Consider the following 22,883-nt stretch of genomic DNA (forward strand, 5'->3'; position numbering starts at 1 on the left):
GATTGTTTATGACCCGTGGATCAAATTCATCCCTGATTCCACCACTTGAAAACCCGGAATCATCATTTCGCAAGAACAAGGACAATACCGAAGAAGTCACCTTTCAAGAGTCTTAAATCAGTTTTTGGCAAAAAGAAGGGAAAGAAAGTGGGGGAATCCAACAACACGAAAGAAAACACCGAGTACTAGACCGAGAGGGAGGAAAGCATTACCGATTTTGAAGAAAGTGATCACGAAGAAGAAGCCGACAACACCATGGCCAACATTGCCGACCTTTCCATGGAGGCATACAAGAAGAGGATTCGGTACGACACCGGTCTGGGGCTTGTGCAACCCGCCATACTAGCTACTGCTACGTTTGAACTTAAGGGGAACATCCTTACTGTATTGAAGGATATTCCTTTCACCAGAAAGGATTATGAAGATGCATACAAGCATATTGATGAAGTTAATGACACCGTCTACTACTTCAACATTCCAAATGTGCCTAGAGAGACGGTGTTATTAAGGATGCTCCCTATTACTTTTAAAGGGGCTGCAAAGGATTGGTTAAAAGCACTACCACCGGGAGAGATTACTACATGGGCTAAGATGCGTGAGGAGTTTCTGGAACAATTTTGTCCACCATCTAAAATTGCTAAACTCAAGAAGGCAATTTCTAATTTTAAGCAACAAGCAGGAGAGTCTTTATTCGAAGCATGGGAGCGTTACAAAGGTCTACTAAGGAATTGCCCACAAAATGATCTTAGTGTGCAACAAGAATTGTCAACCTTCTATGATGGAGTAAATGTCACCACAAGACAATTACTCGACTCTCAAGGGCCTTTAACGAAGAAAAATCCGGCTGAAGTTAAAGGACTCATTGAAGAATTCTCTAAACACTCTAGAGAATATCATAACCCAAGGCATGAATCGACTCAAGGGGTGATGATCTATGTAAATGATAGCATGGCAGCTGTGATGGCCAAATTAGAGAATATGGAGCGAAGGATGACTAAGATAGACCAATCCATCCATGCCATAAAAGTGGGGTGTGAAAATTGTAACGGGCCTCACTTTACAAGGGATTGCGATCTTGACAAGAATGGGAACCGGAAGGCGCAAGTGTGTTACTCGAGTGGCAATAAATACGATGAAGATTGGCGAAAACCAAGGAAATAATGGCTACCTTATGATGAGTACAAAAAGGCTAAGGAGGAGAAATACAAGATTAAGACAAGGGGTTTCTTCCAAAAAGAGGAACCAGGGCAAGAGAAGAAGCTAGACTTTGAATATATGCTCACGAGACTTGTAGCTGCGTCCGAAAAACACCACAACGAAACTGATGTTGCAATAAGAGAACAACAACTCATGATGAAGGAGTAGCAAGCATTGATGAGAAACCAGCAAGCCTCCATCCTTAATATTGAGAAACAACCAGGACAACTCGCACAACAAGTCAACCAAAGAGCAACGGGTGAACTTCCAAGTAATCCTGAAAAGAACCCGAGAATAGCACATTCGAATGTGATAACAACAAGCTCTGAACATAGTTTTTATCCTCTGAAGCTAATCCAGGAAGTGGAAGCAAAAGTAGAGTATGAAGATGAAGAAACAAGTCCAGAATTGCAAACTGTGACATCGACTCGATGAGTACATAACATGTACTCGACGAGTCCCCAGCCTGCCAGCAAAATACGTACTATTTAAAGCCATATCAGCCACGATTACCATTCCCAGGCCGATCCATTTAGAATAAGCAGATTCTAGAGTGTAAGAAGATCATGGATCCTCTAAGCCCACTTCAAGTGAAAAATCCATTTGTTGAAACACTTCTTCACATGCCAAAGTATGCATCCTTGCTTAAAGAGCTTCTCACAGATAGAAAGAACATGGAAGAAGTTTCAGAAATAATGTTGTATGAACTTCCAGAAAAGATGGGTGATCCGGTAAGCATCACTATACCTTGCCAGTTTGGGAATTTGGTTACTACTCAGACATTAGCTGATCGGGGGCTAGTATTAATATTATGCCCTAATCTTTCTTCAAAAAGTTGAACCTTCCAGAACTTAAACCTATCTACATAACCATCCATTTAGTCGATAAAACGGTGATCTATCTGAAAGGAGTTTGTGAAGACCTTCTAATAAATGTGGATAAGTTAGGTGCTGTTTGTTTTTTCTGAGACAAAATATATGCAGTCTGCAGACCACATCTATAAACCTCTGCAGCAGAAGAGGTGGACCAAATGTCTGCAATCTGAAAAAGAAGACTGTTTGTTTTTTTAACATCTGCAGGCTACTAAAATAAACTAAAATCTAAATAAACTGATTTTTTTATACTACAAAGTGATTTTTTAATATATTTATGACTTTGTTATAAATAATTAACACATCTAAATTAATTTTTATGTATTATTGTATAAAAAGTCAAAATAAAAATGGTAAAAATTAACGTATATATTTGATAAAAACAAACAAATTTTTGTCGCAAAGTTATGCATAAACATTGTAGTTAGCAATCAAAAAATTTGATATATAAATGAATGGAAAAAAAAACTTCGATTTTTTCAATTAAATCAATTAAGAACATGCAATAATTATTTTTTCTAAGAAATTAATGATGTTATATTAAATAATGTTTTATAAAATTTGGCACAAAAATATGAGAACATATTTTTTTCATATTTATATAAACAACTTCAACGACCATTATTGTAATAAACTTTTATTTATAAATTTGTCAAAAATATCATGCTTGTGTCGTCGAACTTTTTTTTTAAGTATTGTAACTTTTTTTTTTTAATTTTTTATCACTAATAAAGTTGGAATAAATATAAATTCAAAAAAACTAAAAAAAAATAAAGTATATGTGTTTTTTTAGGCTAGAAGATGTCTGAAGATGTTAGAAGACTCTAGTCCACATCTGCGCCAAGAATAGGGTGCGTAGACATTTTTAGGTATGCAGTCTTCAAAAAAACAAACAGTCTGTGAAGGCTAATATCTGCGTGTGGTCTGCGCTACGTAGACAGAAGACGCCAGGAAGATTTGCGGACAAAAAACAAACACCACCTTAGTGTTCCCTACTGACTTCATAGTTGTCGACATGGAAGAGGATCCCCAAGATTCCAATCATCCTTGGAAGACCGTTCTTGAACACCACATATGCTATAGTTGATATGTGGGAATCAACACTTACCCTTAGGGTGGGGGATGATTCGGTTACTTTTGTCACTAATCAAGAAAAGGAGCATAAAAGATCAATTTAAAATAAAACTACACCAATGGAGTTGGGTGATGAATTGCTAAAGAAGGAGTTAGCACTTTTAGAAGAAGATCATGCAAAAAAATATTCTTAGATGAAGAGTTTGATGCTCAAGGTGATTTAAAGGAATTGGAAAGGTTACTTGAAGGGGTTGAGGACAACTTTGAAGAAATAACCTCAACACTTGATGGAAAGAATTTGAAAAATGAGGAAGAAATTCAAGTAGATGAGAATGAAGATGACAAGAACACTAAGGTTTAGGAAATTGAAGAACATAGCGTTTCTACTAGATTAAACCCGATATGTCAAGAAGAAAAAGGGAATAAGCTAACCACAAGAACAAAACCTCGTGCTTCAGTTTCTACTAATTTTGAAGTATTCACTTTTAAACTACCGGAATCTCAAGCATATGAAGAAAGTGAAGAAGAAGTCGTCACCTTTGAGTGATGATGAAATGATGATTGAAAAGATGATTGAGGTAGATAAAGGAGGAATGGACATGATGGTGCACATGGTAGAAGAAAGGAAGAAGAAATGTGGTAAAGGAACAGAGCGTAAATCTGAAGTTAATGATACTAAAAGAAGAAAGGAGGAGTTGAAGAATGTGTATAAGAGAAGAATCCATGCTTACATGACAAAGTATAAAGCCCAACGGATTAAGCAGGAATTTCTGATGGAGGATAGCGTTAAAACGTAGAGCGGGAAGGAGTCCAGCTAACGACTCCTCAAAAAGAAGCGCTTTTGGGAGGCAACCCGGTATTAGAGTTTGCTTTGTTTTTGCTTTTCTTTTTCATTTTATTTTTCGACGTTTATTGGTTTTTCTTAGGATTTATCTATCTCAATCTTCTTCTTTGTTTAAAACGATTGCTTGAGGGCAAGTAAAGCTTAAGTGTGGGGTATGGTGGCATAATTTAAAGAATATAAACATTTTTAATAAATTTTTGCACAGATTCAAAAACTCGACAAGTCCGAATACTTACTTGGCAAGTCCATTCGAAAAATCGCGATATTTCTACAGAATCACGCATCTACTCGGCGAGTAGGTACCCCTACTTAACGAGTCCACGTTTTAATCGGAAAAATATATATTTTTACAATCTATAAAATTAGGGTTTTTACCCTAATTGGTAAACTTGAGTCTCATTCACAGCCACCATAGCAATCGACAAGCAAAACTACTCTCTTAAGTATCCACCTTCAATTTCTTGTGATTTCTTCAAATTTCCATAAAAAAGAGAATAATGTCAAGGAGGGGCCAAATCCCTCATGGAAGTGGACATAGGGATATTCCGTGGTTAAATTTACCTCAAATTACATCCAAATCATCACTAGTCCGAGCCAAGAAGAAATTGGATACATTAATGGGGAAAGATATCTATGTGCCTAATATGATTGATTGGCATTGGATTGGACAATCAGGATTGGAATAGGAATTAACCCTGTACTCGGTCAAGACCTTTATGCATGATGCGGTGACGGTTACATGCGATGGTTGGAACCAACTTTTCAGAATCTAGGAACCAGTATACCAACAGTTGTGCTGGGAATTCTTCTCAACCGTATCCTTCTGAGGTGGTAGCGATTACTACAATCCCGGGATTCTTACTTTCATCTTGGAGGGGAAATTCACCGATATAGCATAGCCGAGCTTGGTTGGAGGCTAGGAACATATGATCAATCCGTGGTAATGTCCGAAGATTTTGGGGTATTTTTGGAGAACTGCCATAAATATCTACCCGAGGAAGTGGTTGCTTCTACTTGGTGGAATACTATTGCTAATTGGGTTTATATACCATCTTCTGCTCTAGAAGGGAGTATCCGTTCTCCCATCCACCGTTTGATCCACCACCTTGTCGCAAGCACCATCAACATGCGTAAGGATGATGACAAGGTTCCGACCCTTGACATCTTTTATTTATGGAGCATTATCACTCCAGACACATTTTGCAACCTTCCTTATTGCTTGGCTAGATACTTAAGAGAAGGGGCAGTCAAGGAAAGGATCACTTCTAAGATCAATGGTGGGATGTTTGTAACTCGATTGGCTAGGACGTTTGGTATATTGGAGCAAGGGGCCGGTAACTATTTGACGATGGTATCTACACCTCCTTTTAGTATCACGTTGTATAGGAAGGCGAGAATTATAGAGGATTATAGTGGTGTCCATGTTGCCATCCCTAATAATGATGCGGTATTAGTGCCCGAGGAACCGGGTCGGCGGGTATGACCAAGGCATGAGCCAGTCCGAGAAGACCAACCAGTAATTACGGTGGATGATGAGTTGCCGATAGATTGGTACAATGTGGAATTGAGGAGGTACCAAGATGATCTTGGTCGTAGCATGAACTATCATAATGAGTCTTTTGTTTATTTGTTTAATCAAATGAATATTGCACCAAGACTTGGGCTCGAGTATCCATATGTACGGAGTTGGGATGAGAAAGTGAGCCAAAGACGAAGCGAAGCCGGAGGAAGCGGTGTTGGTGATGATGAGGAGGAAGATGAAGATTGATTTATCCTTTTTTTATTTTATTTGTGTGGTTGTTTTTAAGACATTTTTCATTTTTTTGTTTGGTTTGTTTTATTTTTTTTAAGTTGTTTTGAACATTTAGTAATCTTTAGGATTGGTTGTTTTTCCTTTTTATTACGCATGTTTGCCATTGGTATTTTCAGAATTTTGATAAAAGAGTGAAGTGAAAAAGTCTACGACGTAATAGAATATAGCGTGAAGAATCGAGTCTAGACGAAATAATAGAAGTTTTCAAGTCCAAGGTTGGGTCCAGTAATGAAGAGGGTGATAGAGTATTTATTTACTAAAGAGAAATGAGGGAAAGTATTAGTTTATATTAGTACCATACATTAGAAACAGACCTGGGCAAAATACACAGATTTTTCCACACAACGGTCTACTCGCCGAGTGCATCACGTCTACTCGACGAGTCCATGTGAAATTTCGCGGCTTTTTTGACAGTCACTCTACAACTCGACGAGTTAGCATATCTACTCATCGAGTCACTCGTTAATTCTATTTTCAAGCTCACTATTTGACTACACTTGATACGGGCATTAGTTCTTTTCTTTAGCAATCATTTTCCGAGCATTTCCAAGAGTTTTTTCCTGCATATTTGGAGCTGTACCACACGAGACGAATGACACCCAAGACATGGATGAGTTGTTCCCATGTCTAACTTCATTTGACGATGGAGCTCAAAAGATGAAGATCAACCTCGCAACTACTATCCCAAAGGAGTTGTTCCAATTCTCTCTTTATTTTATGTTTTCTTTATCATGCATAATATGAAATGGGGACATTGCATAAATTAAGTGTGCAGTAGGGGGTTGGATACATTATTTGATTACATTAGTTGAAATTTAGAAAATTAGTTAATTTTGAAAATTTTGCAATAAAATTGCTAGGGCTAATTTAAAAAACTCTTGGTAAAAGCAATTAGCAATTAGGAATCTTGGTAAAAAGTTGAAGATACCAAAAATAAAACAAAAAGGTGGTGAATTCAAAGAATCGAAGATCAAATATCAAAGAAGTAAAGAATTTCAGATAAGCTCCATTGTGGTATCAAAAAGTTGTAATTTTCTAGATTATGTATGCTTGGGTTGTTGGACCAAAAATACCTTGAGGTTAGGAAGTTTTATACAGATGGATTCGGAGGGATGCATAAAATGAGCATTGGTCAAAAGAAGTCGGCGAGTGTTTATGAGGATTGTTAGTATTTAGAATTGAGGGGGGTCCTTAGGAAAATTTTAGACACAAATGCATGCGTTGCGGTCTTGGCATAATGGTTGGGTTCAATTGGGATTGTTTTATGTTATGCTAGTATGTTTAAAATTCAGTTTTGCTTGGGGGTAAGCAAAAGTAAAGTGTGAGGTATTTTAATATGTGCATAATTAGTTATATATTTTGTGTTAAATCTTAATACTTTTTGGCCATTTTATTACAAACTATGAACAAAAGATACTTAAATATGTTTAAAATGTATTTGTAGCTTAAAAGATGAGCTCGGAAGCAAAAGGAAGCAGAAAAAGCGATAAGAAGCTCAGGAATTGAAGAAAGAAGAAAGCAGAAAGAAAGAAAAAAACCTTGAAGAACTCCCCGAGTTGAGCGCCTACTCGCCGAGTAGGCTCGAAGATTCACGATCCAGCAGGAGTCCTTATTGTATACAGATATTAAGTAAAGGACTCACCGAGTCGGTCTATGGACTCGACGAGTAGCCCCTGTTTTCAGAAACTATATAAGGGAATTTAATTCACGAATTTGGGACCTCTCTCTGGAACCCTTGGGGATACAATTGTGATTCAAGTTGCTGCTAAGGCTCTGGAACTCGAAGATCAAGTCTAATCATTCGATTTTGGGGAGATCAAGGCAAATCAACTGTACTCTTTACCTAATCTTTTGTTTAAATTATGTCTGCATCAATTGATTTCATTTTTGAGTTGTTTTCTGCTTTAATCATGAGCTAAAAACTCATAAATTTTATTTAGCATAGATGACTTTATGAATATGGTTTGATTTTATGATTGGATTAATCTAATTAGGTGATTTTGTTTTGTCAAGCTTGTTAAAGAACCTTATGTATTAATTACAACAATTTTCTGTTAATTAACCAACATATTAAGTTGCATGAACATCCCTTAATTGCTAATCTCATATGATTTGTGTGAAAACATTGTTATATGCCTAGGAATAGCGAACGTGAAACTAGGGTTAACTAGAAAATAGGTAAATTAATGTGTGAGCCTTATGTGACGAACCATCAACAAGAGGTAAATTGAATTAGAAATTTGATTAGCTAATTACAAGTCTTACTTAACCCGAATCAATAAACAAGGAAATTTATTATTTTAATCACTTGATCACTGCTTAAATTGATTTGTTTTCTAAGGATTAGTAATAGCGAACGTGAACCTACTCACATTAATCGGTAGCCAATGCTAATTAATTCATTGCACTTATCATAAAATCAACCATAGGAATAGATGATTCAAAACCTAAATAGAAGTCTTTTCCACAATTGAATTTAGTTAATTTTCATTTGCTTAGTTGTTAGTTGCTTAGTTTAGTATTAGTTAAGTATTTAAGTTTCTAGTCTTACGAAACTAGAGACAACCCTTTCTTTTATTGTTTGCTTTTAGATAATATTAGTAATTATCTTAATTGTCGTTCCCTGTGTTCGATACCCTTCTTGCTAAACTATACCACCAATCGACAGGTTCACTGCCTTTTGTGTGTCTAATTTATATTAAAAAGTAGGATTAAAACTAGTTCGTTTCGCACACATCGGGAGCCCTTCAAACGCAATATATTCAATTGGTTGAAATTCTTAGTTCTTTTCAAGTCACAGATCGTTTAGACCTGTGGTCCTGGGAGTTTGGGAATGAAGATTTTTTCCATGGTTAAATCCCTTAGATTCCACTTGGATCATTATATGTTGCCTATAGGCGGTTGAGTTACAATGGAATAAATGTGTTCCTATTTAAATTAATGTTGTTATTTGGAGATTGGTGCTTAACACATTGCCTACTAGATCCAATTTGGTGAAACGAGGGATTGATGTGGAGTCGGTGTTGTGCCCGTGTTGCAATGTGTCACACCCCAAAACCGGAACGGCGGAAACGTTCTGGGGTGGATGACGTCATGTCAAGTATCACAACACATGCATTATAGTAATCAAAGTACAACAAAACATTGCATTAATGGTAATAGTTTTACATGGTTTACATTACGATACATCAAAGTAATACAGGTAAATTATAGTAATCAAAGTACAACAAAACATTGCATTAATGGTAATAGTTTTACATGGTTTACATTACGATACATCAAAGTAATACAGGTAATAATATAAGTGCAGTTTGGTACTAAGCTATCTTCATCAACAGCTCCGGGAATGTACCTGTCTAATGCTGACCTGAGAATACAAGTTATTTGAAAAGCGAGTATCAACATTTTTACAAATGCTGGTGAGTTCATAAGTATTTAGTGTCATTTTATTCAAATAACTTTAATAAAAGTGGTAGTTCTAGAGTATTCATTAAGTTAGAGTCCTTTCCAGAAAATCCTATATTTTCTTTAATAAAAGCAGTCTTCTACCAAGACTGGACGGAGTTATGTGGTAAAAAGTAGTTTTCCCTAAATCGCTATCATTATCAAAAGATAGAGTTTGATTATTTAAAGAAAGCAAGAGAAATCAGGGAAATAGCATATGCCTCAGCAGTGAAGACTGCTGACTAAGGCGAGAGGAATCATAGACTCCAGGAGAGTATCGAACGAACGACACGCCTGGCTTAGTCTAACAAAAGAGACACAGACCCCAGACGGTACCAATTGAAAGGTACGACTAGCAAGGTCTAAAGACAGAGGATACAGACCCCAGACAGTATCAAATGAAAGATACAGTTAGCGAGGTCTAAAACAGTGAATACAGACCCCAGACAGTATCAGGGTCTAAAAACAGTGTGACTCTGAGAGTGGGTTCCAGCATAAAGTGTAAATTGCTGGTGATATACCGTTACCTTAAGGCCATGAATTATAAGGTAACATGGGATACTCGTAACCATACTAATCGACACTAGAGTACCTGACGCCCTGCAAGCGTCTATAGAATATGACATTTGTCACCCCTTGGCTTGGTAGGCCGTGGACTGTAGCTAGCAGTCAGGGTGCGGGGGTGTCAATCCCCTATAGATCTATACACACAATGTCCGCTCTCCCTACAAGAGACTCTGGTTACCAACTAGACGACGGAGAAGGCCGTGTCCCGAAGATGCATCCCAAATAGTGAGTAGTGTGTTTCCAATGTAAGGGTTGAACTAGAGGTAGAGACTCATAACTGAACTGACTAGAGTAAACCTATATGTCTATGCTTGTGTACATAATATATAACTAATAAATCAAACGACCTTCGGATGGACATCCGATCCCACCAGACCACATCTCAACGAAGAAAAGGAAATAGGGCGGACAAGCCTTCCTAAGTCCTTCAATCATTATTTATATGCATCTATACAAGCACAGACATACATCTAACTACGTTTGAGTGTGTAACAAGTGGAATCATATCGTGAAGTATAACCAAATCATGATGTATAACCGAATCGTATGTAATAACCGAATCGTGAAGTATAAGTGTACAGTGTGGAATAACCGGATCGTGAAGTATAAGCGTTACCAAATATAGGTGTATCACGAAGTGGAAGCGACAACAAGTGAAGTAAGAGCGTCTAATAGGCATAAGCGACTACAAGTATAAGCGAAATAGAGGCAATAACAGGTATAAACGCATCACGAAGTGAAAGCGTTATCAAGTAGGAGTTTAAACTAAGAGGGAGTATCAAAACATGGAAGAAAACCTTTATTCTTGAGAAAACCACGACAGGGTATTCTTTTGTAAAATAATTTTGAGAACTTTTGGAAATTCTTTGGAAAACTCTCATAAATCATTTTAAAGGAAACATTGTTAAAACAATATAAGTAAAAGATTTGAACCAGTGAAAACATTATAGAAAACCATTTATAGTGTCCTACTTGGTAAAACAGTTTACAGTGTGGTAAATCCTTGTGCATGCGGGTTACCAATCACATGTGATTGATATGATAACTGGCATGTTTAACTTGTATTCCCCCTATAAAACATGTAAAAAAATTGAAAAGGTTCATTCAGGGGTATGAACTCACCTGGTGTAAGTGGATCCGACGAAGGTGCCGGTTGGGTGCTCGGTGTCAAGTAAAGGCTTGGACACACTTAGTGACCTATTAACATATGGTAACATATGTTTTCATACAATTAGTATATATAATACAAATTAAACAAGTATACACACTCTAAGGAGCGGAAAACACTTTGGTTAAGTGTTTGGGGTGTCCCGAGTAACATTTAAGGGTGTGAATGGCTTAGGAATGGAGTTTACTCTTCAAGAGTAAACTCTATATATAGAGTTCACGGCCCTGGGACAAATCCCCATGAGTTTACGGCCATAAACTCATGGTGAGGGGGTTCTAGGATGCTAGAGGGTCTCACATCAATTGTAGATTTATGCTAGGTCCAAAAATAAATAGTAAGAATGGATTTAAGGCTTCACATGGACCATTGAGGAGTTTACAGCCCTAAGCAAGGGAGCTTATGGCCGTAAGCTCCTATACACTCATTCTTTTGGTGTTTTCAAGTCTTAAATGGTAGAGGATAAATCCTAGGTATTTTTCCAAGTCGAATGAAGGAGTTTGGGCACCATTTGGGCATTAATTGGGAGTTTACGGCCCATGAACCACCTCTATGGGAGTTCACGGCCGTGAACTCCTATTCCCTTAGTTTTATTGAAGTTTAAGGCCTTTCCAATGATGGTATTGCTTCAAGGTATTTTTCCAAGGCCATAGGGGGGTGCTTGGGGCATTTTTAACACACAAATATGAGTTTACTCCCCATGAAGAGGAGTTTACGGCCCAAGCATGTTCTTGGGCAGTAAACTCATGTTTACTCCCCAAAATGCTAGTTCAAGGTGTTCTAAGTCCGATTCCATAAGCCTACAAGTCATATCTAAGCCTTAGGGACAATTTGGAGGGGTTTTGGGGCTTAAAAACCCCATTAAATGGTGTTCACGGTCCAAGAGTGTTCTTGGGCCGTAAACACATGATTTTGTCCCTATTTTATGTTTTAAACTCAAATTTGCAGGCTAGATAAGTTATACAACAAGTTAGGATAGTTTACATACTCGTTTGGGGCTCGAAACGGACGATTTTTGGCTCGAATTTAAGTTGTAAAGAGAGCGAGTGGGGAGAGTGTAAAAAGTCTCTAATGGACTCCATTCACCCTTATATAGGGGTTGGAGTTGGGGCTCAGGAGAATCTACCCAATACTGTCGTTAAACGAGGCTTTTGGTCGCACCCGATTTAGTGGTCGCAATAAAATTTAACTTTTTCCAAATTACTATGGAAATGTAATTTAAGTGTTTTTATTTACTTTATTACGACTATAACGACATAAAACATAAATAAATAAACATTTATTTATTTGACGACCTCTTATTAACGGAACTTTTATACAGTGGAATATTCCGTTAACGGAAACGGGGTAATGTAATGGAATAAACTTTGGGTTGTCACACAATGTTCAACAGGAGGATGTTGATCATTTATTCCTCAAATGTCCTTTGGCGGTTTAGCTCTAGAAAAAGCTTGCTTTGTGGTTTGATGAAGTGTTGCCGTCTTTTCAAGATTTGGCGGATCTTTTTTATTGGATTGATGCTCAAGTGAGTAGTAATTACTGTCGTGTTATATTAGATACCATTTGTTTAACGCTTTTATGGGTGTTGTAGACGTTCATAAATACTTTGGTGTTTGCCGACGAGAAGTTGAGGAAAGAGTTTCTTTTTGATTCAATTGTGTCCTTTTCGTTTAATTGGTTTTGTAGTTGGAAAAAACTAGAATGAGTGGATGATAAATCCATTCATGAACTCATTGTTTTTTTCGTTTTCTTTTGCTAGCTTCTAGCTAGTTTAATACATTTAGCCGTTCAAAAAAAACCTTATATTTTTTGAAATATTCTAATTTAAGGCATTGTAACCAGCAAACTCTTAAGAACATGTTACCTAGCATTTGTGGTTGTCTAAGGTTTATCAATCTCAAAGCCTTAAATTGACAATTTAAAAAAAAACAAAGGTTTTAACAAACTAAAAAAAAATATAATGGATTTTTTTAAGAATCAGATAAAAACATGTTGGGTTTTTTATTCCAATCAACCTAAGGGCTCTTTGGTAGTTTTTAACCATTCAATTAAGAGGCTCTGAACCATTAAGAGTGGTGTGAAAAATGTGTCTGATTCGATAAGATTAGAGGGTTGGAGCCTCTAAACTATTCAGCGGAAACAAAAGTTTGAACCATTCATGTAACACTCGAGTTTGGTAAGTTTTCCAAAACCCTTGTTAATCAAAAACTTCGCATTTTGGTCCTTAAGCTAGTATGCGGGGCATACTTGGTGGTACTCTTAGTGTACTAGCCTTATATCATGACCGCGGATCCCATCCACATACGCTGGGCGTACATGGAGTACGCATGACGTATGTGAAATTTAGTGAAACCCTAATTTTTAGGGTTTGCACCCTATTTAAATCTTATGATAGCATCATTTGGTCATGTTTAGCTTGCCTCCACCTTCCTTTGTCCTAAAATCAAAACTGTAGTGTGTTTTTGTGAGTTTTGAGCCTTAAAGAGTGTTTCTTGGTGGCTTGTGAAGGAGAAGAAGAAGAAGACCATTTGGAGAGGTGTCTTGAGCTTGAAGATCCGAGGATAGCTAATTATTTGCAAGCTTTTGAGGTAAAAATCTCACATCTTGATGATCCATAATGCTAGATCTAGTTATGTTTTTATTTTATGCTTTTTGAGTCCTTGGAGTGATTGATGAGCTTCTTGACTCACTCCAGGAGTATTGGTGTTAGATCTAGGCTTCTTTTGGTCACCTTGTTCATAAAAATGTAAGCTTTATGGTGTATCTTGAACCCTGTATGTGTTAAGACCATTGTTAAGCTCTTTTTGAGCTCTTGGGCCCCATTAAGCCATGCATATGTGTAAAGTTTCCAACTTTACATGATAAGTGGTCTTATAGAATCAGATTTGAGAGTTTGGCTTGAAGTCTCAATAGACTAAGTGCTTAATGGAGTGGGGTGGCCAACTGGGGAGTACGATGGGTGTACCAATCTTATACATTGCACATACTAGCCGCAGAGGGTGTACGCTAAGTGTACGAGCCGAGTACGCCCCACGCACTCAACAGGTGGGCATCGAATTTGGGCTTCTCGGTTTTGGGACCACGTTTGGACCTTCAGAGATTAGGGTCATGTTGGGACATCAGGTTCCTAGTTTTGGGCTGATGTTGTTATATTGGGTTCTTTTGGATGAAGGGACACAAATGGATTTGGGCCCAATTTGGAAGAATGGGCCATAATTGGGCTTTAGGTGGCCGTTTTGGAATTGGGCCTTTTGAGTAGTTAGTATGGGCCTTGGCCCTGGGCCAAGTTAGGTAAAGGTTAAAATGGTTTTTTTACCCTAGTTTAGACTCTTAGTTATGGGTCGGAATCTAATTATTAGTTGGATGTTATTTTATGATGGCAGCGCGGCGATTTTATCGGAACAGCAGACAAAGATTTATCTGAGTGACTCAGCAGCTTGATGTGAATTTCCTCACTATGTTTAACAGGTCGAAGGCACCAATTCCGGCCCATGGTTTAATATGTTAGGATGCTTATTATATGTGTGACTCTTGCATATGTATGCATTGGTATGTATACCGAGCGGGGATTGATGTCGGACGAGGCCCGATGACTGTATTGTATGATATTGTGTTTGTGATTATTGCATGTTTTAGTATGATTATATGTTTATATGTGTACCGGGCAGTTCCCGATGTCAAGCGAGGCCTAATGATTGACATATCCATAAACCGAGCGTGGCTCAATGCTGGCCAGGGCCCGAGGCCTGTTAGGACTTGATGCCGGGTGAGGCCCGATGAAGGGCGGGGGCCCACTATGTGTTTATTATGTACGATATGTGGTATTTTGGGGAACTCACTAAACTTTGTGTTTACGATTTTCAGTTTATGCTTCAGGTACTTCTTATTCGAAAAGGAAGAGCCCGGGATGATTGCAGAACACACACCATCTCATTCTGCATTCTTTGATTTACTATGATATTTTATGATGTAATTATACACTTTGATCCATCTTGGTTGTATGACAATGTTTTGTATTACCGTTTTATAAATTTTAAAATGAAATTTTTGGGACGTTACAATTCATCTCTACAAGAGTTCCCTTTTTACCCCTCAAATCGATTTCTCTCCTTTCTTTCCCCTTTCTACACACAATATTCACAACAAAATAATAATTAACTCCATGAAATACAAAATAATATACAAACACAATACATATTAGACTTACAAATTTGTTTAAAATAACAAGTTATATAAAGGAACAACACCAAATATGTATGTTTATGCTATATATCTACGATATACAAGGAAGTGGGTGAATATGAGATGAAATTATAGTTATTAAGTTTGAAAAATGGTAATTTTCTAAACATAATGGTAAAATGGTAATGTAACACAGTTATTGAAACCCTAACAAAACAACAATTTTTCATTCACAGGCAGATTCATTCCGAGCCTCTGAGTCATTTACGTCTACGAGTCATTAAGATCTAATGATTTAGAGAATATCAAACAACCCAAAAATCTCCAATAGAATATGTCCATTAGTTTTTTTTTTTTTTTTTTTTTCAGTTATGTTTATCTTCTTATAAATTATAGTTTCCCTTCGATCAACAAGAGATCATAATTCTCCTTCACTTTAGGTTGCTTTAATTTCTAGGTTGTGATATTAGAACAAAAAACACCATTGTGTCGTTGAGAGAAAGCAAAGAGAAGTTTGTACAACATTTAATGGAAGATTTCAAGTTTTCTCGAACAAAACTTGGAATTTATATAGAAAATGTATTATTTTGGTGTTAATCACACATATTTGTTAATAGAATAACTTAAAACCGAAATACAAAAAAATACCGAAAGTGAATTGCAAAACCCGAAACTAAATAGAAAAAATGTCCGCAAAGATTGCAAACCAAAAAAGACCGAGACCTAACAAAAAACGATCAGTCAAAAAAAATCAAACCAAAAAAACCTGACCCAAGACCGTATGAAACAATTCCAAAAAATACCATAGCGTTTCGAAATCCGACCCGAGACCCGTACGGACCCAATGTGTGCAATGTGCATATCTACCTAATTTTAACTAGTTAAAATGAACTTGCCAAATATCCGACCCAAGAACAAAAAGTCCATTAAGCCAAAGCCCAAAAATAACCCATAAGGATTTAGGCAAACAGCCTATTTCGTCTCTACAATCGGTTCTGCGCCTTTGTTTCCGACCTCAAGCATTCTCTTCCGCTCTGTGCGACAGCCGCGACTGAGACTCTATTTAGACCATTCTCCAGTTTCGCTCTGTTCTGCGGAACTGCCGACTGCGCCTCTGATCTCTCATCTTTCTCTGTTCGTAACTCCGAATCCATTTGCTCATTTAGGGTTTTTAGTTTTAAATTGAAGCTCGATTGATTGTAAAATGAACATTGAAATTGGGTTTCTGTTTTACTGCAGAGGTAGTGTTTGACGCGCGATCTTTATTCAATCGGCTTGGTTGCAGCTGCGGAGCTTCTAGTTGTTGAATTGGTAAGCTTGGTTTTGTTGATTTTGACAATTTTCTGATAGAAATATGTGATGTCATGTCTATGTTGAATTTTGGAATGTGTAAAATATGTGGGTTGCTTGTTGATTATTTGCTTATAGGAAATCACTTCTAGCGTTTATATACATGGGTGTGAAGTAATTAATGATGTTTCAGTTGATACAGCTTTATCGATTTGCTATGAACTCAACAATTGAAAGAGAGTTAAGAACAGATATTAACTTTTAGATTATGATTATGATTATCATTTTTAGATTATTTAAGTTCAAAATACACAGATTTAGAGAAGCTTGTAAGAAGTTTTTGTATGAAAAACTGATTATTAATATAAATGTAAAATTTACCTATTTATGTGTGTCCTTAACCAAGTGACTGTTGATATAAATGCAAAATGACATATTTACCCATACCAGTAATCACCTTTTAGAATCATGAACAAGAAGGAGGTATTCAAACTAGCGAAAGGTTTCCGTGGAAGGGCAAAGAATTGCATAAGGATAGCTAGAGAAAGGGTAGAAAAGGCACTTCAGTATTCTTATAGAGACCGAAGGAACAAGAAACGTGACATGCGTTCCCTTTGGATTGAACGCATCAATGCTGGCACTCGTGTTCATGGTGTATGTACAACCTCTCTTTTAAATCTTTCTCTTAAAAGCAAACAATATTGTATTTTAAAAAAATTCAAGTAATTTTATTTAATACAATTGAATAGGTTTTTCAAAGTACAATGTCCTAATATGAAAATATTAAAATTACAATGCTATTACTGGCTAGATTCTTCAAAGTACCATACGATAATTAAAAGTTATGGAAATGAAACTTTACTGATTAAGGGGTTGTTTGATAGTTGTTGATTGTGTTAGATCTCTGATTGAGTCAAACCCAACCAATTGTGGTATTAAATTGTCTTAGCCTCTTACCAGACCCAGTAAGAAACATATCAAACAACTCTTAATTCTTGGTTTTGTCATCATTTTTTTTTCCAAAGATTGTTTATATTTACAACATTTTATCGAACTTATCATCTTTTTATCAAACGACTGAATTTTCGTTCAAACATTTTTTAGGTTAATTATGGTAACTTCATGCATGGACTAGTGAAAGAGAACATTCAAATTAATCGCAAGGTTTTATCAGAGTTGTCTATGCATGAACCGTATAGTTTCAAGGCTCTCGTTGATGTTTCTCGCACTGCTTTCCCCGGGAACCGCCAGGTGTCAGCAACACCAAAGAAGGAAGGTCTTGCAATGTTGATATGATTTTTGAGTAGTATGAAACTTTGTTTTGCAATAACGTTTTAGACTTCAAATTTGTAGTTGGTTTTTTGCTTACAAGTGTTCTTGTTGTGTTGCGTTGTGTCTCTTAATGGGTCAAAGAAGTGGTTAAAAGTAAAATGTTGTATCAGATGGGTTAAATTTGTCTAAAATCATCTAACTCACAAGATAACCATTCAACTTATTTTAATGATTAAGCTTTTACTCTAGATTCGTTATTTTTTTCGGAAGTATGTAAGTTGTATACGCAATTGGTTTGTCTATGCATTTAACTACTTTTGAATAATATTTAAAGAAAAGTAAAGAGTTATAAACAAAAATGTATGTTGATCTTTTAAATTCCTTCTAAAATCTAATACTATAGTATACATATTCAATTTCGAAAATTACTTTTTACTTTAGATTTTAATAGTAAGTTTTATTTTTACCATAGTTAACCGAGTAATTGTTTATTGGGAAACTTGAATGCAAGTAGGCAACAGATAGGGTTCATAATAGTTTTTTGTCATATACATGTAAAATAAGGGATAATGACTTAGGAGAGTAATTAGGTTTTCAGTTTGTTTGTATTAGGTCACTAAGTTTATTTTTTTTTATTTATTTATTTATTTATTTATTTTTTATGCATATTAGACCAATATGGTTGTTATTACCGTTTAGAAATAATCCTTTTACCGGTTTTAACCGGTAACAATGACTATTTGTAAACGGTAATAACAAAAATATTGGTCTAATACGCATAAAAAAAAAACCTTAGTGACCTAATACGGACAAACTGGAAACCTAATTACCCTCCTAAGTCATTAACCCTAAATTTAAAGACATTGAGAATATATTATCAGTTTGTTTAGAACTCGCGTCGTCCCATATAACATGCTACTCCTCTATATGACGAAGCTCTTCATCTATGGTTGTCCCTTTGGGGACATTCGATAAAATTGGAACGATACAAAGAAGATTAGCATGGCCTCTGCGTAAAGATGACACACACAAATCAAGAAATGGTCCAAATTTTTTTTTAAAACCCTTCTTCGTCTTCTCTTGAACCCGAATTCCATTTTCAAATGCAAATAGAGTTCAATTGCAATTCTTACATTTCGGTAGTTCATCTATTGAAGTCATGATCAGACAACATGTGGATTCCATTGTCAGATTGATTTTCTTGTTGATGTCTTCAACCATTTGTGGCAAGTAAGGGTGATCTTTCTTTTTATAAAGTCTCCTTTAAGTTTTTTACTTTTTCTGTCATTAAGTTTCATGCTTTATAAACTTCCGTTTATGTGTTGTATATAGTTTGTATGTGTTTGTTTATGTGCTGATTTTTTATTAATTTTGCAACTTCAGTTTCTTAGTTCATGTTGTGGTTTTGCTTTTTATAAAATAATTGATAATAGGCATCCTATGCAAGTCCCTGTTGGTTTTACATTTCCATTCGTTATCAAATGTAGACATTGATGGGAGGTATCAAAGTGATATTGTATTTGTACATATGGATGTGTTCATGTAAACATCTAAATGACAAAAAAGAAGTTCTTGATAAAATGTTGCATATTTATGTAATGAAGATCATCAATCATATGAGTTTTTGGACTTAGAAGTTCTGGAAGGGTTGTGAGATAAGTTTAAATGGAAATAACTATTTTCAGTCAAACAAGCCAGTCACATTGATTAGTAAGCATGTTTTCTAAATAATTAGGGTTCACGACTTAGGAGTGTAATTAGGTTTCCAATTTGTTAGTATTATGTCTCTGAGGTTTTTTTGTGTGTATTAGACAAAAATGGTTGTTATTACCGTTTAGAAATAGTCTTTTTTACCGTTTTTAACCGGTAAAAATGACTATTTCTAAACGGTAATAGCAACCATATTGGTCTAATACGTACAAAAAAAACTTTAGTGACCTAATACGGACAAACTGAAAACCTTATTACCCTCCTAACTCATTATCCCATAAAAGAATAACATGTTTGTTTTATACAAATTTTGCGTTCATAATAGTTTTATGTCATATACATATAAAAGAATAACATGTTTGTTTTATATAAATTTTGTAATACTTTAAAACATAAATTATTGTGTATTATAAAAAAAATTATTGTGAACAAATGAACTTCATAATAAATATTAAAACCGGTATTTAAGCTAACTTGCACGTTGTGACAGAGAACTTGTTTGCAATTAACAAAAACAAAAACTACAAAAAAATTATGTAAGAGACCAAAAACATAACTTTAATGTGTAAGATATGTAAAACCGAAAATTTTCAAAATAATTTTTCTTTCATTTTCAAACACAATAAACACATGTCATATTTCCCAAAAATCTCAAGTATCAACATTAACACATTTTATATCAAAAATTGTTTATTACAAAATCCAGGATCCTCCAAAACATGTCTCTAATGCGAGTGTGTGTACAATCAAGCCGGGGCCTTCCAGAGATCATCGGAAGTACCTGAAACACATAACACATAACAAGGTAAGCACGAAGCTTAGTAAGTTCCCCAAAATACCATACACAACTCAATAGCCACTCTAGGCTATATCTCAATAACACCCTCTGGTCTATGTGTCTCAGTGGGACCCTCCGGTCTCAACTCAGTAAACTTATAATAACAATACTCAGCATAAATCACAAAAACATAATGCAGAATATCAAAGACACAGATAGCACAATAAACATCTCAATCACACAAAGATACCACTCATGGTAAGTATAGTGAGAAGACTCACCTTGCAAGAAATCAGCAAATCTCGAACTCAAATCACTGGTCTAGCCTCCGCCTAACATACACAACAATTATCCCTAATTAAGCATGGCTCTCAAGAGGCTACACTAACTCACAGAAGGGCAAAAGACCATTTTACCCCTTAATGGCTATAAATGTCCACAAATTGACCAAACCCTAAAAGTCAACCAAAAGTCAACAGCAGGGAGTACACTACGCGTACCAACTCTCTACGTTGGGCGTACTCGGCTGCCATGCAGGCATCGGGGATGCGCGACCCCTATGTTGCACGTACTGGAATTATGCCCGACGTACGCTCCAATTTCACCCTTCTCACTCGTTTGGTCTTAACCAGTTAAGACCTTGGCTCATATTACAGATCTAGACTCCCTAATAGTTCTTAACCCATGAAGTCAATGACTTTAAGCCTTTGCATGGTTGATATGGTCACAAACACAGAAAATATTCACTCTTTTGTCTCAAGAAGCTCATAACTCATGCATGGATTGATTCCAACAACCAAGATTGGATTTTTATGACATTACACCACTAATACACTCAAAGGGGGTTGGTTCTAGTCGCTGGAGCTCAAGATCTCACAAAGTCTCCACCTTTTTAGGATACAACCCTAAAATACTCTACTATGATGCTCATAACAAAAGAGTGGTAAAGTTTGAAGCTTTATACCTCTATATGAAGCTCCCAACTCAGATATGCTCAGATCCAAGAGCTTGGACTCCCACTCCTTTTACTCGAAAGCTTTCTCTTCTCTTCAAGAACACACAAGAAATCTCAAAGGCTCAGAAATGAACTCACAAGCTCTAAAATGAGGGTTAGGGCACACTTAGGGTTTGTTGTCTGAGAATGGTGGCCAGAAATGAGGCCATCATATCCTTTATTTAGGGGACTCACCCTAAATTAGGGTTTTCACTATGGGCCTAGTACGCCCAGCGTACCCTCCGGTACGCCCAACATACTAGGTGGCTTCCGTGTCAAATGCACTCTTATGAGTACGCTGAGCATACTCTCTTGTACGCCCCTGCGTACTCATTTACCAGCTTTTCTCAATAAATGGCTTAAATGGACAAGTGCTCAAAGATCAAGGGTTACAAGATATACCTGGACCTTGGATGTTACAATTCTCCCCCACTAGGATCAGAATTCACCCTCAAAGTCATGCTCAACAATTAACTCTGGATGTTGCTCCCGCATCTCAAACTTCGGCTCCCAAGTTGTCTCGGGCCCTCTCCGATGCTACCACTGAACTCGAACTAGGGGCACTTCTTTGTTTCTCAGAACCTTCACCTTTCGATCCAAAATCACGATTGGCCTCTCAATGTAATTCAGGCTCGCATTCACCTGAATATCCTCTAGGGGTACCATTGTCGTCTCATCGGCTACACACTTCCTTAACTGGGACACGTGGAAAGTGTTATGAATCTGTCTCAATTCCACAGGTAGCTCCAACCTATATGCTACCCTTCCCACTCTAGCGATCACTCTGAAAGGACCGATGTATCAGGTCCCCAACTTACTCCGCTTCCTAAAGCGAATCACCCCTTTCCAAGGGGATAGCCTTAGGATGAAAAAAATTCCCAACCCGAAACTCTAGCTCGGATCGTCACCTGTCTGCATAACTCTTTTGGCGACTCTGGGCCGTCTGTAACCTCTATCTGACTTGCTGAATCTGCTCAGTCATCTTCAGCACTATCTTTGTGCCACCCATCACTCTCTGCCCCACCTCTCCCCAACAAATGGGAGTTCGACACTTCCTCCCATACAGAAGCTCAAAGGGGGGCATACCGATGCTGGAATGGTGGCTATTGTTGTAAGAAAACTCAGCCAAAGGCAAATGAGTGTCCCACCCCCCCCCCCAAAGTCCATCACACATGCTCGCAACATGTCCTCAAGCTTCTGAATCGTCCGCTCATTCTGCCCGTCTGTCTGCGGATGGTATGCGGTACTGAAATGCAACCGGGTATCCAAATCCTCATGAAATTTCTTCCAGAACCTGGAAGTAAAGCGCACATCTCAATCTGACACTATCGAGGTCGGTACTCCTGGCCGAGCTACCACCTCTTTCACATAAATCTCGGCCAATCTCTCCATAGAAAAACTCTCACTAATAGCAAGGAAGTGAGCACTCTTCGTCAGCCGATCCACAATCACCCATATCGCGTAAACCCCACACGTATTCCTTGGTAACTTGGTGATAAAGTCCATAGAAATCTATTCCCATTTCCACCGGGGGATCTCAAGAGGCTGTAAAGGACCATGTCGCTAGTGCTTCGCATTAACCCGACGACAGGTCAAGCACCTCTCTACAACCCATGTCACGTCTCTCTTCATATAGGGCCTCCAATAATCTCTTTTTAGGTCCAAATACATCTTTGTGGCC

The 22,883-nt window shown here is 37.0% G+C and overlaps 1 protein-coding gene and 2 non-coding genes across 4 annotated transcripts; 2 read left to right on the top strand and 1 right to left on the bottom strand.

The window, feature by feature from the left end:
* Positions 1-639: 639 nt before the first annotated feature.
* On the bottom strand, positions 640-746 carry LOC145103387 (small nucleolar RNA R71). The gene has a single exon (XR_013706481.1). It is a non-coding gene; the product is annotated as a small nucleolar RNA R71 (small nucleolar RNA).
* A 15,388-nt stretch (positions 747-16,134) lies between these two features.
* Positions 16,135-17,968, top strand: LOC145102348 (uncharacterized). Of its 2 annotated transcripts, none has more exons than XM_079039734.1 (4): positions 16,135-16,292; positions 16,398-16,469; positions 16,899-17,102; positions 17,553-17,968. In XM_079039734.1, the coding sequence occupies exons 3-4, from the start codon at positions 16,917-16,919 to the stop codon at positions 17,742-17,744; spliced, it is 378 nt and encodes a 125-aa protein (XP_078895860.1). In that variant the 5' UTR covers positions 16,135-16,292; positions 16,398-16,469; positions 16,899-16,916; the 3' UTR covers positions 17,745-17,968. The 2 variants fall into 2 exon arrangements, with proteins under 2 accessions (XP_078895860.1, XP_078895861.1); XM_079039735.1 differs by having other exon boundaries at positions 16,913-17,102.
* Positions 17,969-18,672: 704 nt separating this feature from the next.
* Positions 18,673-18,775, top strand: LOC145103362 (U6 spliceosomal RNA). Its single transcript, XR_013706456.1, has one exon. It is a non-coding gene; the product is annotated as a U6 spliceosomal RNA (small nuclear RNA).
* Positions 18,776-22,883: the final 4,108 nt, after the last annotated feature.

The sequence above is a fragment of the Lactuca serriola genome, chromosome 4 (assembly GCF_051521515.1).
Source record: "Lactuca serriola cultivar US96UC23 chromosome 4, Lser_US96UC23_V15, whole genome shotgun sequence".
In the NCBI taxonomy this organism is placed as follows: Eukaryota; Viridiplantae; Streptophyta; class Magnoliopsida; order Asterales; family Asteraceae; genus Lactuca; species Lactuca serriola.

Bases quoted from the DNA above. Each gene is read 5' to 3' on its own strand.
- LOC145102348 (XM_079039734.1), top strand. From the start codon at position 16,917: ATGAACAAGAAGGAGGTATTCAAACTAGCGAAAGGTTTCCGTGGAAGG. The intron at 17,103-17,552 runs GTATGTACAACC...AACATTTTTTAG, and splicing joins CTGGCACTCGTGTTCATGGT to GTTAATTATGGTAACTTCAT.